Source organism: Balearica regulorum, chromosome 3 (assembly GCF_011004875.1).
Source record: "Balearica regulorum gibbericeps isolate bBalReg1 chromosome 3, bBalReg1.pri, whole genome shotgun sequence".
Classification (NCBI taxonomy): Eukaryota; Metazoa; Chordata; class Aves; order Gruiformes; family Gruidae; genus Balearica; species Balearica regulorum.
This window is the reverse complement of record NC_046186.1, coordinates 103016202-103034757: the sequence shown is the minus strand read 5'-3', so window position 1 is coordinate 103034757 and position 18556 is coordinate 103016202. Positions and strand designations below refer to the sequence as shown.

Sequence of the window (18556 nt, the reverse complement as noted above, 5' to 3'; positions counted from 1 at the left end):
CATTTCATTTCCTTCAGTCATCAGAGCACACAAGGTAGTAGTTTCAGACTGGCTGCAGATGCTGAAGGCTATTCTGGAAGAAAGGGGTTTTTTTTCAAGTTTCTGTGTCGTACCAGCATATATTTTTTATTTTTCAGATTATAAAGTGATGCTTTCATCTTAGCATTTGATGAACTTCATCAAATTGTAGTAGGATTTCCATTGGACATTGGAATTTTTCAGGATGTTTATTTAGTTTTATTTAGGATTTCGTGTTCACTTCCTGAGAAAATGTTTTCTCCTGAGCATATTTATTATTGGTATCATTCCTAATATATTGCAACATTTAACAGAATTTTAAGATTTTTGGTTTTGTTGTTTGGGGTTTTTTTAGTATTTCTGCTGAGAGATGGACTGAACATTGGAGATGGATAGGTCAATTATTTTGAAATAACTGTCTTTTGCTGCCTATTGATGGCTGGATTCAGCTATCCTTGTTTGTATTTAATATTCCTTGGGAAATCCAGCGTTTTGAATAATTCCAATTTCAAAGGTTTCTGGTGAATTTTGCCTAGAATAAATGCACTGATCAGATGAGCAAAAGTGAATTATGTGTCACTTTCATAAGACAGTGGGTTTTTCTGGCTGAAATATCTGGTCTGTTATCAGGACTGGAGAAGAAGAGGACCTTAGCAGCAAGATTAAAGAAAAAGTTTCTATTTGATGTGCTGTCTACCATTTTAGGCTCTTACGTTTGGATATTCTGTTGTGTCCTTTACAGGCACTCTAATTATGGGAGGGGGAAGTAGTTTAGCTGTAATAATATATCTTTAATTACTGGTATAATTATACAATGCACACTCAAGTGTGCTCTTCCAGAGCATTTCATCTTCTATTTATCACAGAAAAAAAAAAAATTTCTTTGTTGCGGAAGCCCTCTACTTCAAGATCACCTCAGAGGTTTACTCTGTTACATCCTACATGTCTTTAAAAGTTCTGTTTCTATTATTCCATTCTTAATGATTAGATTTTGGTGTTTTCCTTGAAACTTTTACACTGAAAAAGGAAAATTTTGCAGTGGGATTTTTGCACTTTCTGTCTCCTTCTCCCTTCACCTCTTCCAATGACTAATATCAGCATCTTTTTTCTTCCTGTAAGCTGAGCAGTTGAATAAGATTGGAGTCATGCCTCCACTTCAGGGCTAGTTTTTCAGCTTTTTAGTGTAACAGCGTTTCCTTTGTCTAGCATCTAGTGAGGCAGCAGCCTCTTATTTCTTTGGGATTTTTATATCCTCTTTTTCTTCTGAGAATTGTAAAAACTTGGTATTTCAAAGATTTTTCTGATCTTCCAAGGTATATCAGTTGTTTATAGTATCACAAAGAAACTTGAAATCTCTCTGATTCCTTGTAAACTTTTTTCTTTCATTAATGTGCATATTCACATACATACATACTTGACTAAAAAAATCCATCTAAAAAGATGCACAACAATGGGAAAAAAATTGCTATTTTTTTAGCTTCGGGGTAATGATATCAATGAGATACTTTATCAGAAAAGGACCAAAACCACAATTAGGAGAAAGAATGGAGTTGTTTTCCAAAGTTACGAATGGAAAGATTGTCAAGATCTGGAAAGTCTCAGAACTTCTCATAGGCATCTGGTTCTTGGTGCAATCACAAAGACATGTCTGTGACATCTAAAGTAGATGTTGTGCTCTTACTAATTAGGTTCATCTTGACTTGTTTCGGAAAGTCTACTTGTTTCAGACATTGTCTACTTTTATTTTTTGGTACTTTGTTCTTTCTTAAGACTGTGCCTTACGTGACTGCAGAATGAAGGAAACACACTTAACAGACACTCTTCTTTGGTTATTGTCTTGGTTTTATGAAATTGCTGCTGTCTGCATGGAACAGTCTATAGTGGACAAAAAATAAAAAGCCTACAGCCCATTTCCTAATTACAAAACCAATCCAAACAAACAAAAAACCAAAAACCCCTTGAGAAGTCATGTGGGAGGAAACAAGGGCAGATCCAGGAACCTCTGCCAGTCATTCTGAGGGGGTGGCATATGGCTTAGCTTGTTGTCATGGAAAAACTGATTTTTCAGCTTCTCAGCAGAACTGGAAAATTAAGAATTGACAGCGTGGGAAGAGGGGGGAAAATGGGGGAAAAAGTTTGAATTAAAACAAAATATTAAAAATTGGGGTTTTTTTTTCATCAAACACTAAAAACTGATTGTTTTTATATCAGTTGAAATGATATGTTTGGTGGTTCAAGCCAGTGTATTATACTTTACTGCTAAAGCAGGCTAAGAACCTACACTCAGCTACTGCTGCTGGGCTAAGAAGGGATAATTTGCTGAATGGTGGTAATTCACTTTTTTGATCATATGAGTCTATATTCAAACAGCAGTGCTTAGTAGTTGTTGCCCCCCCTCCCCCTTCCGCAAAATAAAGAAATAAGAGCTGCCTGGTTCCCAGTCATAAGGTCACTCTTCCCAGAAGTAGCAACTGCAACACAGGCATTGACTGAATTGAATTTTGATTTTTAACTAAGAACTGTAATGTCTATGTTCTAGTTGTGATCTGCAGATGGATCTGTTTCCAGTTTAAATTTAAATGGTTGTAGTTTCCAAAAGAGGCAGTATGTAAAACCTCCAGAGCGGGCTTACATTTAAAATTGCATATGATGAGTGCCTCTTTGAAGTTGTCCTGCACTGTTGTTAGTATTTCAGATAATCACTGGTTCTTCTCTGTTTCACAACAGGGATATTCATTGTCAGTGTGCCTTTGGAATACAACATCTTACTAAACGCGAGCAGTCCCACTCTACTGGTGAAGCCAGTAGGACGCGAACATTTTGCTTTTGTCGATGGCCTAGATCCCTACACCCTGTATGAGATAAGAATACAAGCATGCCAGAATGGTAAGATGATTTTAAAAGACTCGCCTCTGTGACTGCAAGGAAGTGCAGATTTTCCAGATAGATTCAACTCAGCAAAACAGATAAAATCTTATTCCTACATTGGAGTCTAATGTTTACCTAGTAAAAAGAAGGCCTAGCACTGAATGAAGCATTAAATATTTCTCCATGTTATATCATGAATATTTTAAATGGAGATTTAAAAAATGCATTTTAGGAAATATGTGCCATTTTATTACAAGCTCTTCACAAATAGCTTAACAATTTTTGAAAACGTGCATACAGAACAAAATCAGTTCTGTAAGTGTTCACCAAGAAGAAGTAGTAGTCATAAAAACAGGAGAAAAGAGCCCAAATATTACAAAATTCCTTGACTTTAGTGGAAATTTTCAAAATCCTATTGACATACGTCTTTCTAAAATGACACTTTGGATACAATTCTCTTCTCACTTGCACTGGTGAAAATCAGGAGTAATTCATCAGTGGAGCTGCGGTAATTTAAATGAGTATTTAATAATGAAATGAGGTGAGATGAGGCACCATTTCATCAGGTTACTTGACATATTGATTTGCTTTTACTGTATTTTTTGTGGAGGAAGAAGCTCTCATCACTAACTAAACTTCTGGTTTTGTAGGTAGCTGTGGAGTGGGTGGTCAAACATTTATAAGAACTGCTGAAGCACCTCCTAGACAATTGAGCCCACCTATCGTTAAAGCAATGGGATCTACACTCATAGAAGTGAAATGGGCACCACCTAAGAAACCAAATGGCATCATTACTAACTACTTTATTCACAGGTAAATGCTTTTGTCACCTCAGATTCTTATTGAACTGTTCATTTCTTTATTCCTTGATATACTATGAGGTGAAAAATAGTGTAGAAGTATATGGTAAAATAAGTACTACATTTCAAATGCTAAGGTAAGATGCTGATCTATGGATGGACAAGTTGAGAATAAGAGCTGAGACAAGAATCATCTTCCTCATCTACAAATAACAAAATGCAGGTGAAAATATATTTTTAAAAATTCTAAGGGCCAGCCAAAAATTGTAAGATAGATACTCTCACTGTATTTACCCAGACCACTAGGTACATTCTTCAATCCTCTCTGATAGACAATTGAGAATTTTGGAATGGAAATAGGAGTAATTCACCATTTCTGAGATTTTTAAAAGCAGAAAAAGGTATCTGGGTTCCTAACACAGAGCAATTTTCCAAGATAAATTATGTTCCTGTTTGTTAGTAATCTGGAGTGTGATTACAGTGCATCTCTTTATGTTCCTTGGTGTTTGTATGCAGCTGGCCTGTCTAGGTGGTTGACTGACGCATCCTCAGTCCATATGAGGACCTTCCTAAGCTCTGCATGAGGATTTTTTCTATATAGGTAGCTGTGTTTAGGGAAGTCTCGATGTAGCAGAGCACTGACATCTGCTGTGCCCGTTGACCCTTTTTTAGAAACTCACTGAAGGGAGCTTCTTGAATAGCTTCAGAAAGTCAGAGAATATAAAACTCAAGCCATGTATTGGAGATGAATTTAAACTCTGAAGTTCCTGGGTTTTCCAACTCTAAATATGTGTGGCAAACACATGCTGGGCTGAACCTAGCCTCCCACAAAGACTTTGGGACATTTTATTATGTTAGAGCCGTGACTGAGAACACAGGGAATTGAATTACCTTTTGGAATCAGGAGTGGTAATTAATATAAATTCACTTTTGCCTTAAACACATTAATAGTCTCTAAAAATTCCTGCTCTCTTGAAATATCCTTTTGTTTGCTTTTTTGCTTTTAATTGTCTGACCAAAAACCCCAAGTCCCTCCCCTGTATAAAGAGGAATAAAGCGTATGTTGTAGCCCAAGATATGTCTTCACTCTGTTGGTTTTGTAAATAAAGCTGATGATTACTGCTGCTATTCCATGGCAGCCATAGAAAGGGAAAACAGGAAATATAATGCAGAAAGCCTGCTTCAGTGAAAAATACTGTAAATTGAATTTGACAGCATTTGATGGCATTTGATTATTCTAGTCACAGCCAAACAATGATATAAAGAGTAATATGAAACAGAATGTGTTACTGCCTAGCAGACTCAAAAGCAATAAACCTTCCTCCAATGTGACACAATCACTTCACAATCATAATTGTAGCCTGTTTGATACCTCTGAGTACAGCAGAAGGGCACTGACTGACATAGATACATTTTGTTTTTTATTTAAAGTGAAATGAAAATGGCGCACTGGGGCTCCAGATACAATCGTTATATTCACCTACATAGGCATGAATCACTTGGCAGTTATTTCAGCTGAAGTTTAAATGTGCTTAGACAACAACAATATCAAATCTTTCTCAGATAGCTGCAAAAAAATCAGAAATGGGATGTAAGCACATAGTTCTTTTTCATTTTGTAGCCACACATAGCCTTACATTGTTATAGCAGCAAGACTGCAGTGTTTCTATGGGAGGTTATGGCATGTAATTTCTTCTTCATCATGTGCCTCTTCCTTACTGCATCACCACCAAAATAAATTCATTTAACTCAAAACCTGAAATGCTTGGGGAGCTAGTGTGTGTGCAGATTTTTGCATTAAAATGGCTGAATTTGTGCTTTCTTCTAGAATCATAAAAGCACTTGCAAGTTTGCAGCCATTTTGTTAGAAACCAAAAAATTAAAATGTTAGTTTATGATAAAGGAGATGGTAAGATTTTATTTTTGATTCATATAGCAGTTTTAAACACAAATCTGAGGTTTTAAAACTTTTCTAGCAAGGACCACAACTTAGAAGAGATTGTGAATGAGAAAAGATCTGGTTCATGAGACAATCGCCCAATCTACTTCTCTTCCCATTCATCATTACATAACATCCCTGTGACAACCACAGAAATTGCTAGTCTGGAAAAATAATATTATGGAAATAGGTGCTGTATTTCTTGCTGTATTTTAATAAGATATAGGTCACATCAGCTAATGGAACTGCTCTCTGTTGACCACCAGCATGCACTGTGTAGGATGCACATGAGATGACTCTTAAAGAAATATTGCCTGTAAAATTAGAAGTATTTTTGTTCATTTCTTGCTGAAGGGAGTGTCTGAATTTCTGTCAAATTCTCTATGTCATGTTCAGTAAGATTATATTATTTGGTATATGTGTGTGAGATTGTAACATAGCTCTTATTAGCTGATGGTGAAAACAGCAGAAAAATCAACAGGCAATTTAAGACAGAGGACATGTCTCAGTGTTGTGACTTGCAGTGTAGAGGCTTCTAGACTGACTCTTTATGATTAATTCATTGCTTACCCTTATACCCTTAACCATGAGCTGCACCAAAGACAGCTTCCAAGGCACATATGTTAGTAGACCGATTATCATAAGAATCCTTATGGATGGATATGTCATTGAGTATAAGAACTCCTGAAGGGTTTTATTATACTTGTAATTGATATAATACCTAAACTAGCATATTACATGCAATAATCTCAAATTCCTTTTGTTCACTTTTTGACATCAAAACTTGTTAAAAAAAAAAAAAAAGAAAAACTTACAAACTACATTAGTATAGATTTGATGAATTCAAATGGTGAGGCTGCTTTGGTTAATTGGACATGTAACTGTAGAGGGGGAGCATTGCTGATGTTACATTATTCCCCCACATTTGACAGTGTGTGATTCCCCAGTCGTTTGAATTTTACTCCAGGAGTTCTCGGTGTTTCTAGAAATAACTCACTACCATTCTGGCAAGGAAAACAGCGGGCACTGCTAAAACATGTACTTTTGTTGCATGGTGAAAGGTAAACATGTGAAGAATAATTCTGGGTTGACCTGCAAGACCTCAGGGATTCACTGAGTCTCCTTCCACATAAGAAAGCCGAGGGGTGAGTGTTGCAGTTAGTGTTGCTGCAGTTGTCTGCATACAGCTCTATAGTTATCTGTCACAAAGAAGATTATATTCTCCTCTTTATGTCATCTGGCTCAGATTGGCAGTGGGGCAGGGAGAATTTGTCCTTATAAAAATAACTGTATCTGAGCATCTTTAAAATGAATGTAAGCAGCAAATCAGACTATGCAGATTAAGAGACAGCTTCCAGCTCTTGGAAATGTTATTCTCCTTTGCAGCTCATTGTACATAAGAAACACTTCCAGTTAAATGAGCAGTTGAATCTTAAATCTTAAGACGATTGAAATGATTACAGACTGTTCAACCACTTCTGTTCAAAGTTTATTCATACATGAAGATATTCTGGTTTTTAGCACTACAGATGGAACCATTTACCTAACCATAAGTTTCATTCATTAAATATTCAGCAGTAATAAGATCTAAATACTTAACCACACTACATTGTACAGCTTTGCTTGTGGATGAGCTTGCAGTTGGTTGCATATTTGATCTTTCAGTGTGAAAAAACTGTTTATCACAGAGTTTTGAAAATTTATAAAACATAAATTTGTGTATTCATTTAAGCGCCATACTGCTTGGTCAGACAAAACATAGTAAATGTGATTTTTATTGCACTAAAATATACTCTTTTTCACTTCTCTACAGAGATTTTTTTTAAAAAATCTCCCTTTTTCTGTAGGGAAAAGACTATATTTTCAGGTGCGGAAGAAAGACATAGTAGCGATTCACCTTTCAGAATTATGTGTCTTGCATTAAGTCAGTGAACAGCATCTAAGGGAGAGTTCTGCATAAGGCTTGATTTGCCATTACAATAGAGCATGGGGAAATGTATTAAAAATAGCTGATGGAATCTTGGAGTCAATGGGAAATATTGTACCCAGCCTCTTCCAGACATTTTGTTGCAAGAGAGAGAATTGCTAGGGAATCTTTCCTGCCTGTTCTACCTGCCATTCCTCACCCAGTTCTGCCAACTGAGTCTCAGTATCAACAAATCTTATAAATTGCCTATTTCACTACATGAGAGACATTGTACCTCAAAACTCTTCTTTTTTTTTTTTTTTTTTAAAATCACGCTTTAAACTTTTTAAACTAAACAGTGTCCATATAGCCTGCTTATCTCGGAGTTTAGCAAAAATTCTTTAGCTTCATATAAGAAAATAATGTATTCATGCATGCCTTATATATCTGCATATACATGAAGGATGAATAAACAGCTGTGTACACACATGTATTCATTATATTCTTCATATTTGCATGTAAATACCTGGGTATATATTATTACAAGCAGCTAAGATTATCAGTTTTAAAAAAATGTTGTGTTTTGTATTTTTAAAGTAATTCCTAGGGTTGATCTAACAAAATAAAGTCCGACAGAATTCTGTGAAATAGGGATTTTTCTCTTGCCAAAGAAATGTTCTTCAGCATCTGGGTGTGTGGAGTGGTGATGACACCCAGCAGTCCAACAAACCAATTTTACTTCTGAAAATTTGCCCTACTTGCAATAAAAGTGGCAGATAATGTAATTTGTTTTTTTGTTGTTGGCATGGAGGGTGAAAGTGCTTTTACATTCTGCAAAGGCCAAGGTTCCTGTGAAGAGTAGGGGAAATACTTAAATTCATGTGCAGTACAGCACAACCGTCATTGAGATTTATCACAGTGTTTAAATGTAACCAACTTAATTTCACACAAACATTTTTATGCCAAGTGAAAGAATTGATTTGATAACTCTGTTTCAAAGATGAGTGCTTGCCTTATTACAACTGTTGTAAATTATATACTAGAGGGGACCACGTTAGAAAGGGGCTGAGGATCATCTGTTATCTCCTCTGATACTCCGAATATCACCAGGTCTAACACAAGCAGATCTGCAGTCAGAATATTATATATACATATATATGCGTATACATATGTGCATATGTCTGTACATACAGATATGTATGTACAAAAATAAAACCGCATTGTGCCAAAAGCTTATACAGTGAATTGTCTTCATATATCTTAAGTTTGCATTTTAAAACAAAAACAGCATTGGAAAAAAATATGTATTTTATTACAGAAAGCACTACTTGTCATGAGTTGGGGGTTTTTTTAATGAGTTTTTGTGGTGGAGCTGCAAATTCTGCTAATTTTCTGCACAAGGGATTACTTACACCATTCACAAGTATGAATGGGATATTTATTATGAGAAAACCAAAATTTAGAAGTGCATGGCTTTGGTTTTGAGGGCGTCATGGAATATTTATCCTTTGTTCACTAGGTAACATTTTTCTCCAGTAAATTGTTCATAAGTTTTCCATAAATGAGGGATCCTGAAGTAAGTACCTCCATAAACAGTTTGATTTTCAGAAATGTTGAAAACTTGCAGCCATATTGAAATTCAAGTCATTACTTAGGAACTAAACATGGATTTAAAATTTCACATTCTAAATTCTGAACATCTCATATCTGATGTGTCCTATCCTAAAAGGACAATACGCTGTTCTGTTGCTACTCCACTACTACGGACTGTGACAGCACGCTTGTTTGGCATGTTTTATAGTATTCTTCCAGATAAATGAGAATAATTAAATGATTGCCTCAAAAATCTCATCTTCACTACTCAGCACCTAACACAAGTTCAGGGAAATGCTTTTAAGATGCAAAGATAGATAAGCAGTTCCTTGTGTGTTTGTAATGTATAGGTACAGGTTGAACTTCAGGATCTACTACCATGGGACTGTTAAAGTTATTTTAAATTTTAAACACATTGCCTTTGATTTAATTTCAGACGTCCTGTGGGCAGGCAAGAAGAGCTGCTTTTATTCATCTGGGCTGAAGGAGCTTTGGAATTTATTGATGCATCTGATGCTCTGCAGCCTTTTACTCTCTACGAATATCGTGTCAGAGCTCAAAATGCTGTGGGGTCAGTGGACAGCCTGTGGGCTTCAACCCAAACTCTGGAGGCTTCCCCACGGGGCATGGGAGCCCCTTGGGCACAAGCAACGAGTGCATACTCAGTGCAGTTGAACTGGACCCAGCCTGTCTCTCCCAATGGTGTTATATCTCTGTATCGAGTAGTCTATCAAGAAAAACGCAGCGATCCAACATTTAGCATCCCAGCTGTTACAGCACTAACCGTAATGGTAAGAACTGGAACACAAAACCAGTATTAAGTTGTTTTTACTCTGCTTTGATCTCTGTGGTATTTTAAAATCTCTTTTAACACTGATAAGAAAAGTGGGTTTTCCAAATGCCAGTAGTTTTGTTGGTTTAAATTTTGTGTTTGGCCCAATGCAGACTGAAATATTTCACATTAATATCTAATTCTTGGTAGAGGCAAGTAGATTACTCAAAAGCATAGATGGGTCATGTCTGGAGGAATTAAGCACGTGCATCTAACTTTGTCAGCCTTGCTCTGAAAAGACTGTCCTGAGCTTTTTGTCTGACTGTAGAAACAGTTTCACAGCACCTGCACAAACAACAATAGAATCAGTCCTCCTTCTATATAATTCTAGTTTTGCAATTCAGTTGGAATCACAAAGTGAATGAATTCATTAGTAATTACATAGTTCATATATGCAACGTATTTACAGGTTCCCTCATAATTCAACAGTAATAAAAGCAGATCTACTTTTACTTTCCTTACGTGTACTTCCCTGAGAGTGTTGCTTTGGACTCCTAAAGTGTCTTTCCCTACAAGGGGCTTTCCAAACATGAATATTATGTTTCTATTCCGATTGTAGAGGCTTAGACTCAGGAAAAAGCATGTTGTTTTGTGAACTGAAACAATGTTATGTAAATCAGTGACAGAAGTGGTTATGGTTTTGTGTAGTTACCACTGCTCCTCCCACCTATATATTACATTCTTGTCTTTCTATAGAAAGACAGCTTATAGATAGTTGAACTGAACTGCTGTATATTAGGAGAGCTGCTGCACTGAAAATAAGTTTTAGAAAATGTTTGAGGAGGTTGTAATGAAGTTGGCTTTCCTCAGCAGTGGCACCTCAATTTCATAAACTTGGAATTTTCCCTAAATGATATTCATAGGTCATGTTTGTATTGAATAACAGCAGAACTCTCCTAAATTCTTAATTACCCCAATTATAAAGTATCTGTTTGACATTCAAGTAGGATCCTAAAGAGCTTTCTCTGGAATACCCAGTAGTAATCTTTAAGTAACTCCCTTGGACAAATCTTGACATGACAAGGTGGGAGATGTTTCCAGCTCAGTAATCTTACATACTCTTGCGATCATATGGTTCCAAAGCAGTTTTGTGTCTAGCTTCCTGGAAGCCTAAAAGGATTATGTTTGTAATACATCTTTTTCAGAAAAAGAAAACAGTCCTGAACTGAATGATAGGAATATATACTTTTGGCTTCTGAAATAGTTGCATTCACATTATACTGTATGTTAAGTTTTAAAAAGTAGATTGGGATTTTAAAGTTACTGACATTCAGTAGGATTTTGGTACTTAGGTCCCTTAACTTGTTTTTTTAAAAAATAATCACAATCATAATTGTGATGGGACACCTAAGATTTCCAAACCAGCGAAACGACAGGGCTTCTTCTAATACTCTGCTTCAGCAGCATGCAATGTGTTGCTGAGCATTAGAATTGACCTGGCCAGTCATGCATTGCAATGTCTTCTAGGCATGCCAACAACAACAGAAAATGTCCAAGATGGTTGTATTGTGGGTAATAAAACCTACCAAAATGGCCTTTTAAATAATGTTGCCACAGTGTGTTTCTTTAACAGCATCAGTTAAAAGCCTTTCAAATTAACAAGCTATTATTTACTGAATTAGTATTTTCCTGGCTCCAAATTCCTTTATTTTCCCCAAACAATATCCGGAATCAAAATTACATTCTAGCAGCATATGTATGGCTGTTCTACTAGTGTTGCAGCGAAGCTGACTTGTGTGGTTTTTTCTGCTGTCCTTTGTCGTAAACACTTATCAATTACTATTTTTGCTACCCTTTTTGTTTTTAAATATTATACTACCCTTTGAAGAGAAATCTTTCTGCACAGCTTTTCCATCAGTTGCACTCAGTTTAAGCTGTTGCAACTACATTAACTCAACAGAGCTGTTGCTGATTTATACTAAGGAGCTGAGATCTGAATCCTACCTCTTCTGAATATAGCAGAACGCCTAAAGCTTTGAATCAAAGTTATTGGCATAAAGTGCACAGAGTCCTGTTATCAAAGATATCTTCAGGAGGTCAGGTCAATTATCGTAGCAGGCAAAAACCTGGACACCAACTTTCGAAGTTATAACCCCTTAAAAATAGAATTTTATCATTAAATTGCTGATATACCCTTAACTGTAGCTTTGTGCATGAGACACTTTAATTAAAATGTAATTTTATTGAAGGAACTAGCATTCCAATGATTAAACTTCTGCCCCTTTAAAATATAGCTTTCAGGGGTACTAAGCTAAATCATTTAATCTCCTAAAGCATCTCTATTGGAGCTCCCTCGTGGGATACGCCATTAGTCATTCTCTCACACAAGCTTCCATGTTACAAGCAAGACTTAAAGTATTAAGCGAGCAATGAGTTCGGTCCTTTATTTGATCTGTTAGACTCCATTCTTATCCCATTAGGTTATTCCAGAAAAAAAGCAGTGCTAGAATCACGGTAGCCAATACCACCCTTGCTCTTGTCAGTTGCGCCCTGGTTGCCTGCCACAGGACGTGAAGCTTGACCAAAACCTAAAGTAGAAATACAATCCTTGCAACACTGCAGGATACAAATTAAGCTCTTGCTAATATCCCTGCAGACTGTTCTAATTTGACAGCTTCGTTTCCATCCGTTTCCAGAGCCAAATGAGAAGCATCTTCTGCGTTTTCAAACTATTTGACGGACTTACCCACTCTACCTTCCCAAAATGCAGCTATTCACTCCCCAGTTAAGGTGCATTAAGCTGTATTTGAATTAATGTGTCAAAGGTATGGCTGTCTGGTACCTTAAGGTTATCGCTGACCCCTTGAAATATCGCTACCTATGAAGATGAAAATGAGAACTCAGTTCTGAGAGCAAAAGCTGCTGCCACTCAAACGAAAGGAGGATCTCCCTGCACCGTTAGAAGCAAGTGAAGTACACGAGCCATTTTGATGCTTTGCAGTTGAAGAGCAGCGTCACCTATTTCCCTAGCTTGTTTGGCCAGGAGTGTAGTGACAGATGTTAGGTGACAGCAAGTTAAACTGACATTCTGGTTTATTTGCAGAACAAAGTCAAGTCAAGTCTGGTTATAGCAATACAAGTGTCTCCTGCGATGTCTTCCCAGTTCATTTTAACCCTCTAAAGAAAGAATGGTATTTAGTGTCTTACTGACAGCATTAGCATGAAACAGATGTGTTTATAAAGGAATGGATTGACAGTAAGTTCTCATTTACAGAAATCTGCATAAAATGACTAGATTGTCAAAGCAAGCTTCTCACTCTTGTGAACTTAGGGCTTAAGCTTGTGAACATAGGACCCAGAGCTGATTTCATTATAAAGCCAGTACCTGCCAAATGGCATCAAAGCATCACAGCTCTTTCATTGTTGTATTCCAAATGTTGCTGTGAGGTAAAACTGTGGGTAAGTCTGGACTTTTCCTTGGTAGATGTTTTGTGGGTGTGTAATGCTGTTTCTCCCCTGACAATTATATTAAATATTAAATAATAATATTAAATATTATCATGAGCAGGAGAATTCAAAGCCAAGAAGATGAGGAAAAAAAATGTAAGAATATGTAGCTATTAGAATGTGCTTGGAGAAGGAAAAGCATCCAGAGATGAGGGTTATTAAAAAAAAATCTGCCTGCTATGGGCAGTGACCACCACTATTATTACTACGTAGAATCAATGCCTCCATGTGTCAAATCCACCCGAGCAGAGTGTAACTCAAAGTAAAATGTGCTTGTTACAGGATACGAGAGATAGGTGTAAGCATTATAGGCCTTATTCCTGGGAAATCCTCCACCTGCACCTACCTAGAAGCACAGATCTACTCACAATGTGTTTTGCAGTATGAGGCACTCAGGCCATATTTACCCTACAAGGCATTTTTGGCATAGCTATGTCAGCTTGGGGTGTAAAAAATTAACACGTCTCTCAGCTGATATCACTGCCTCAGCAAAGCCTCTGGTTTGGATGCAGCAATGCTAACAGTTGAGAACATATGTTGGCTTACCTTACATTATTTGGGGAGGTGGTATATAACTACACTGGCCAAGCTCCTCTTGGCAGATGCTTCATCTGTGGTAGGGAAATCTGTAGACATACTGCCCAATAGCAATAATAATAAAGACTTTGGTAGGAGGATGAGGCTTTGGCTTGCATGATTATGTTGCTATAACCAGACAGTAATTTGTATATCGAAAATATAACCAGAGTAAAAATAATAAAGTCTACTTGCTGAAAGACTTCATATGAAATATATCAGAAATAATCTTAAGTGGCCAGTACTGCCATTACACATGCCTGCTATGCAGGATTTTACAGATACCTGGAATCTTGCATCTAGAGTTAGTTCCTTTCTATTCATCACTTTCAGAAATACTTCATACTTCTGCGCGTGAGCCTTCATTTCTGTTTCCTCCTATAGACCAGTGAACATTTGGCAGCATTAGAGATGAGATACTGCGTAGTTACTAACTTCCTGGTACATAATATTATTCAGTAATGCAGTATTCAGGACTGTATACAACAGCTTCCTTGTAGAAAAAGGAATGAAGATCGTAGCCACAAGAATAAGAAAAACGATGCCAAAGAGAGGGACCAGTGAAACTTTTTTATGCATGCCTATTCCAGATGCCTGGGAAATGGACTGCACTCTAAGAAAACAAGATAGGAGTAAATGGAGGAATCCCTGCACATGCCATAAATTCAGAAGATGGGCTACTTAACAAAGAATGAAAGCTGTAAACGGCAGCGGAGGGCAAAAGTTAATTAGGCTACTGTGCTGCTGTTAGTGAGTGGAAAGTAGCCACAATCAGAAACAAGATGGCTGCTCAGCAGTGCCCTAGTACAGCCAAAAGATCGTATCCTTCGCTCTGCAAGGGCTTATGGGTTAGGGGGAAATCATACACAGATGACTAATTTTTTTATGGTTCACAGCTGATCAAAGTGAAATTCAGCAGCTGTTCAGGACAAGTGACCACTCTAACGGCTGTAATATAACCTGCTAAATAGAGAGGGAATTGCATGAGAGCAAGAGGTTAGCTGTGATTATCGGCAGGTGAGTGCTTTATTGAAGTTGAAAGACCATTAACATTGATGGAGTAATTATTTCAACTTGAAAGTAATTACCTTGATGGGTGATAACTTCTCCAGTGTTCCCAGATTTGATTGGACCAAACAATTGTGAACTCCTGAAGCCTAGAAAAATATTACAACAATACTGCAATGTTTAAATTACTGAAACCACTGTTAGAGTATTTTAATTATGCCTAACAGTGAAAAGATTTTAACTTACAACAACTGGTGACCTCTCATGTATAGAGACATTTGCTTTCTAATTCCAATGAAATGACCCACACCTACTACGTGTGTGCTGTATGTGATGGGTTTGCAAATGAATCATTTGATTTAAATGCAGTTTTTAAGATTCAAAGCCTCGTTAGCACAGTTTCAGGAAGGGCTTGTACTGGAACTGCTGTAATTGTTTTATTTGCCAGGAAAGCCCAATAATATAAAATGCTTCCTGTGTTTTAATCTCTAGACCTGTTAAGCTTAGACAGGATGAGTACAGGACAAGTGCTCCTTCACATTGAAGGCTGCTAAAAAAAAAAAAATAAGTGTGTGAGGCAATCTGTGTCTCACAGATTCTGTTGTTTCCATGCTGCTGCAGAATATGCTGGATTTGGCACTACAGCTCTGTTTAAATAAGCATTTGGATTGGCACTACGATGCCCCTCCAGAAACTGATTAAGTGCTCCAGTAAGCCCCACCTATCAAGACAGACATGTAGAATTGCCTAATTAGAGCAGAAAGGATGAAATGGATTGTTGCGCAACTTTGATGATTTTGAAGTACTGTGGTAATAGAAGTGGATGAGAGAACAGTGAGAGAGAAAAAGAGAGGCTTCAGCTCTTCTATTTATACCATCCTTGCTGTAACCAAGGCCACTTCAGTGTCTCCTGGATGCTCTCAGCAGCCACACAGAAACATAGCTTTAGACCCTGCTGAAACTGTGCCAAGAATGAAAGAATCCTTGTGAGTTAGGATGCAGGGTAGCAGGGAAAGGTTTATCTGGTGTCTGTGAGGTCTTAATATGTTGTCAGGCAACTGGTGATTTGAATTAGTGAAGGTTACGGCAAAGGAGTTTATTTCATTACATGTTTTTCTTGAGTAGTTTCTCCCTAATTCAGTGTGCAACATGAAGTTAACATAACTTCGCCCTTCAATAAATTTTTGGACCAGAAGTAAAAAGACTGATAGGGTTATGTCTGACCATGCCTAATCGCACAGTCTAGATTGACTAGACCAGAGTGCCTGGATCAATAGGTAATTTTTTCTACAAATAAATTAGTTACCTATTTGGAAATATCTCATGTATTTTATCCTTGGGTTTCTCCTTGTGCAAGATCCAGTTTTCACCCATTCCCTAGGTCTTTTTTTGATGAGTGAAGCATATGTAGAATTAGGTCTTTCGAGGGATATTTACAATGTCTGACTTCAGGCATCTAACCTAGTTAAGGGCATGAATGTCCTCTATAGACCATGAAACATCCAGAACATCTAAGGCATGGACGTTTACCGTCCTTCGGCTGCAACTGTTCACACGAGACTGGTTTCCTCTAGTGCACTTGTGCTACTTCCTCATGTGCTACTGGCATGTGTCAGTCAAAAGAAGGTGGTTGATTTTCAGCTGATTAACCAGCTGGTCTTTCCTGACCCACACAATGGGATTACGGAGCTTGACAGATTTAAAAGATGGTACCATCTTGACAGAAGGATGGTAGTGGGCAGCAGTCTGGAAGTGGTAATCTTTTCAGTTTGTGCACCTGCAGTCGTAAGACAATAGGTGACCGCATGACAAAGGTTTAAGGCAGATGCCTAAAATGAGGTTGTATAAATGCTCCATGTGTTGTTTCTCTATGTATGTTTTTATATATGCTTTATATTTATGCTTTTCTCTACGATGTTTTTCCGTAAGTCTTGCATTTCAGTTGTGAGAATAAGATTAAGTTACTCAGGCACTGTAGAAAAACACCGTTGACAGGATGTTTTCTAATTTGTAAAAGCAAAATAAACAAAACAGAAACCCCCACAAACCTTCAGTTTATTAAGCAGAACTTGATAGGAAGATATAATGTGAGGGACATTCTTCCCTTTGTGCCACGTTGCGTGTGACTGGACTAAATCTGCTTTAAAAACACAGTTTTGGTAACCTACAGATGCTTTTTTGTATATAAGTAGGAAATAAAAATGGAGAAGGAGGTGGTGGAAATTTGTTGGGTAATATGTACAGCTGTTTTTCAAATTAGATATCTGTTTAAAAATGCTTAATTGGATTTGACTAGATTTTAATTCACGTTTAACCAACATTCTTAAGTGGATGTATCAGGCAACTCTAAGATAACGCTCTTTGTTGGTAAAGTCATAGGGCAGCTTCCTAAAATCCCCAGGGTCATGCCCAACAACTACAGATACAGGAAATCTTCAGCCGATAATTAGAAAGGCCACTCCCTACCCCCCATCCTATCCCCCTGCCCCACACCCCTCTGCAGATAAGGTCTCGTATTCAAATTGGCTGAGAAGTGTTATGTCATGTGCTTATATTTCATAGGGAATTTTAACAAGCGATGGGTAATTTTAATAAACAGAGAACCCTACCTCTTTTTTAAAAAAAGCAAGAGCAAGCCATATGACTCATGGGAACTGTTAATATAATATAAAGCCTCGTACCGCTGGGAACTCCATTTGAATCTAATCCAGGTCTACAGTCACCAAAGTCATTCTCATCAAACAGCCGTGGGGTGTCCTACGCAAGATAAGTTTAGTATTCTCAGCTGACCTCCTGTCCTTTCTCTTTACTGCTCCCTTTTGAATCCATTCCCATCACACAGCTTCACAGCCTCATTCCAGCTCGGCTCCCCTGTGCTTGTTGCGGTTTCCCATTTTCTGCCTGCCAAGTGACCTCTCTCTCTCCTCCTTTCAGACTTTACAAAAAGCACTGGAATGCATGTATAATCTCGCCACACTCTTCTTTAAGGGGGTGAGACCCTAATTCCTGCACAGTGCTAAAACATGAGTTTATCAACATAAAGCTCTTTGGGAGTGGGAATGGGTGTATGTCTGTTAATTTACAGCACTATATCAATATTATTTTTTGAGACTATAACAGCAATTATGGTGAATAGGGGCCAGATGGCCTCTGTATCTAGAAAGCAGAATGGCAGTGTATTTTTAATGGACTTAAATGTTACTTTTTGACAGGAAGCTAATATTAAATTCTGTGTTATAGGTGCCTGTCAGGTGAGTATGGTTCCGAGTTTTGGTTTTTGTTAAAGTAATTACTAATGTCATGCCTGGATACTTTTGCCCACTAAAGCCTTGTTCTGCAGTGGGGTCTTTGTTGTTGCTTCTTTTTTTTTTTTTTTTTTTTTTTTAAAGATGGTTATTGATCTCTTGCTGAGCTGAGATTTCAGTTTTATGCCAGATAGTTTGATTAATGGGTTGGTTTCTGTAAGTGGACTGAATGGGGATAGGAAGCACAAGCCGCTCATGCCGCCAACCCTAACTCCGTCAAGACACATAGCTCATTATGAAACAGTTATCAAGTATACATGAAAA

At 37.4% G+C, this 18556-nt stretch overlaps 1 protein-coding gene across 1 annotated transcript in view; it reads left to right on the top strand.

Annotated features, from left to right (window-relative positions):
• Nucleotides 1–18556, top strand: part of USH2A (usherin) — a 396138-nt gene that overhangs the window by 332558 nt on the left and 45024 nt on the right. Inside the window, exons 58-60 of the mRNA XM_075749252.1 lie at nucleotides 2746–2904; nucleotides 3537–3699; nucleotides 9561–9915. Coding sequence (XP_075605367.1) covers nucleotides 2746–2904; nucleotides 3537–3699; nucleotides 9561–9915 — 677 coding nt within the window. The remainder of the gene's footprint in view (nucleotides 1–2745; nucleotides 2905–3536; nucleotides 3700–9560; nucleotides 9916–18556) is intronic.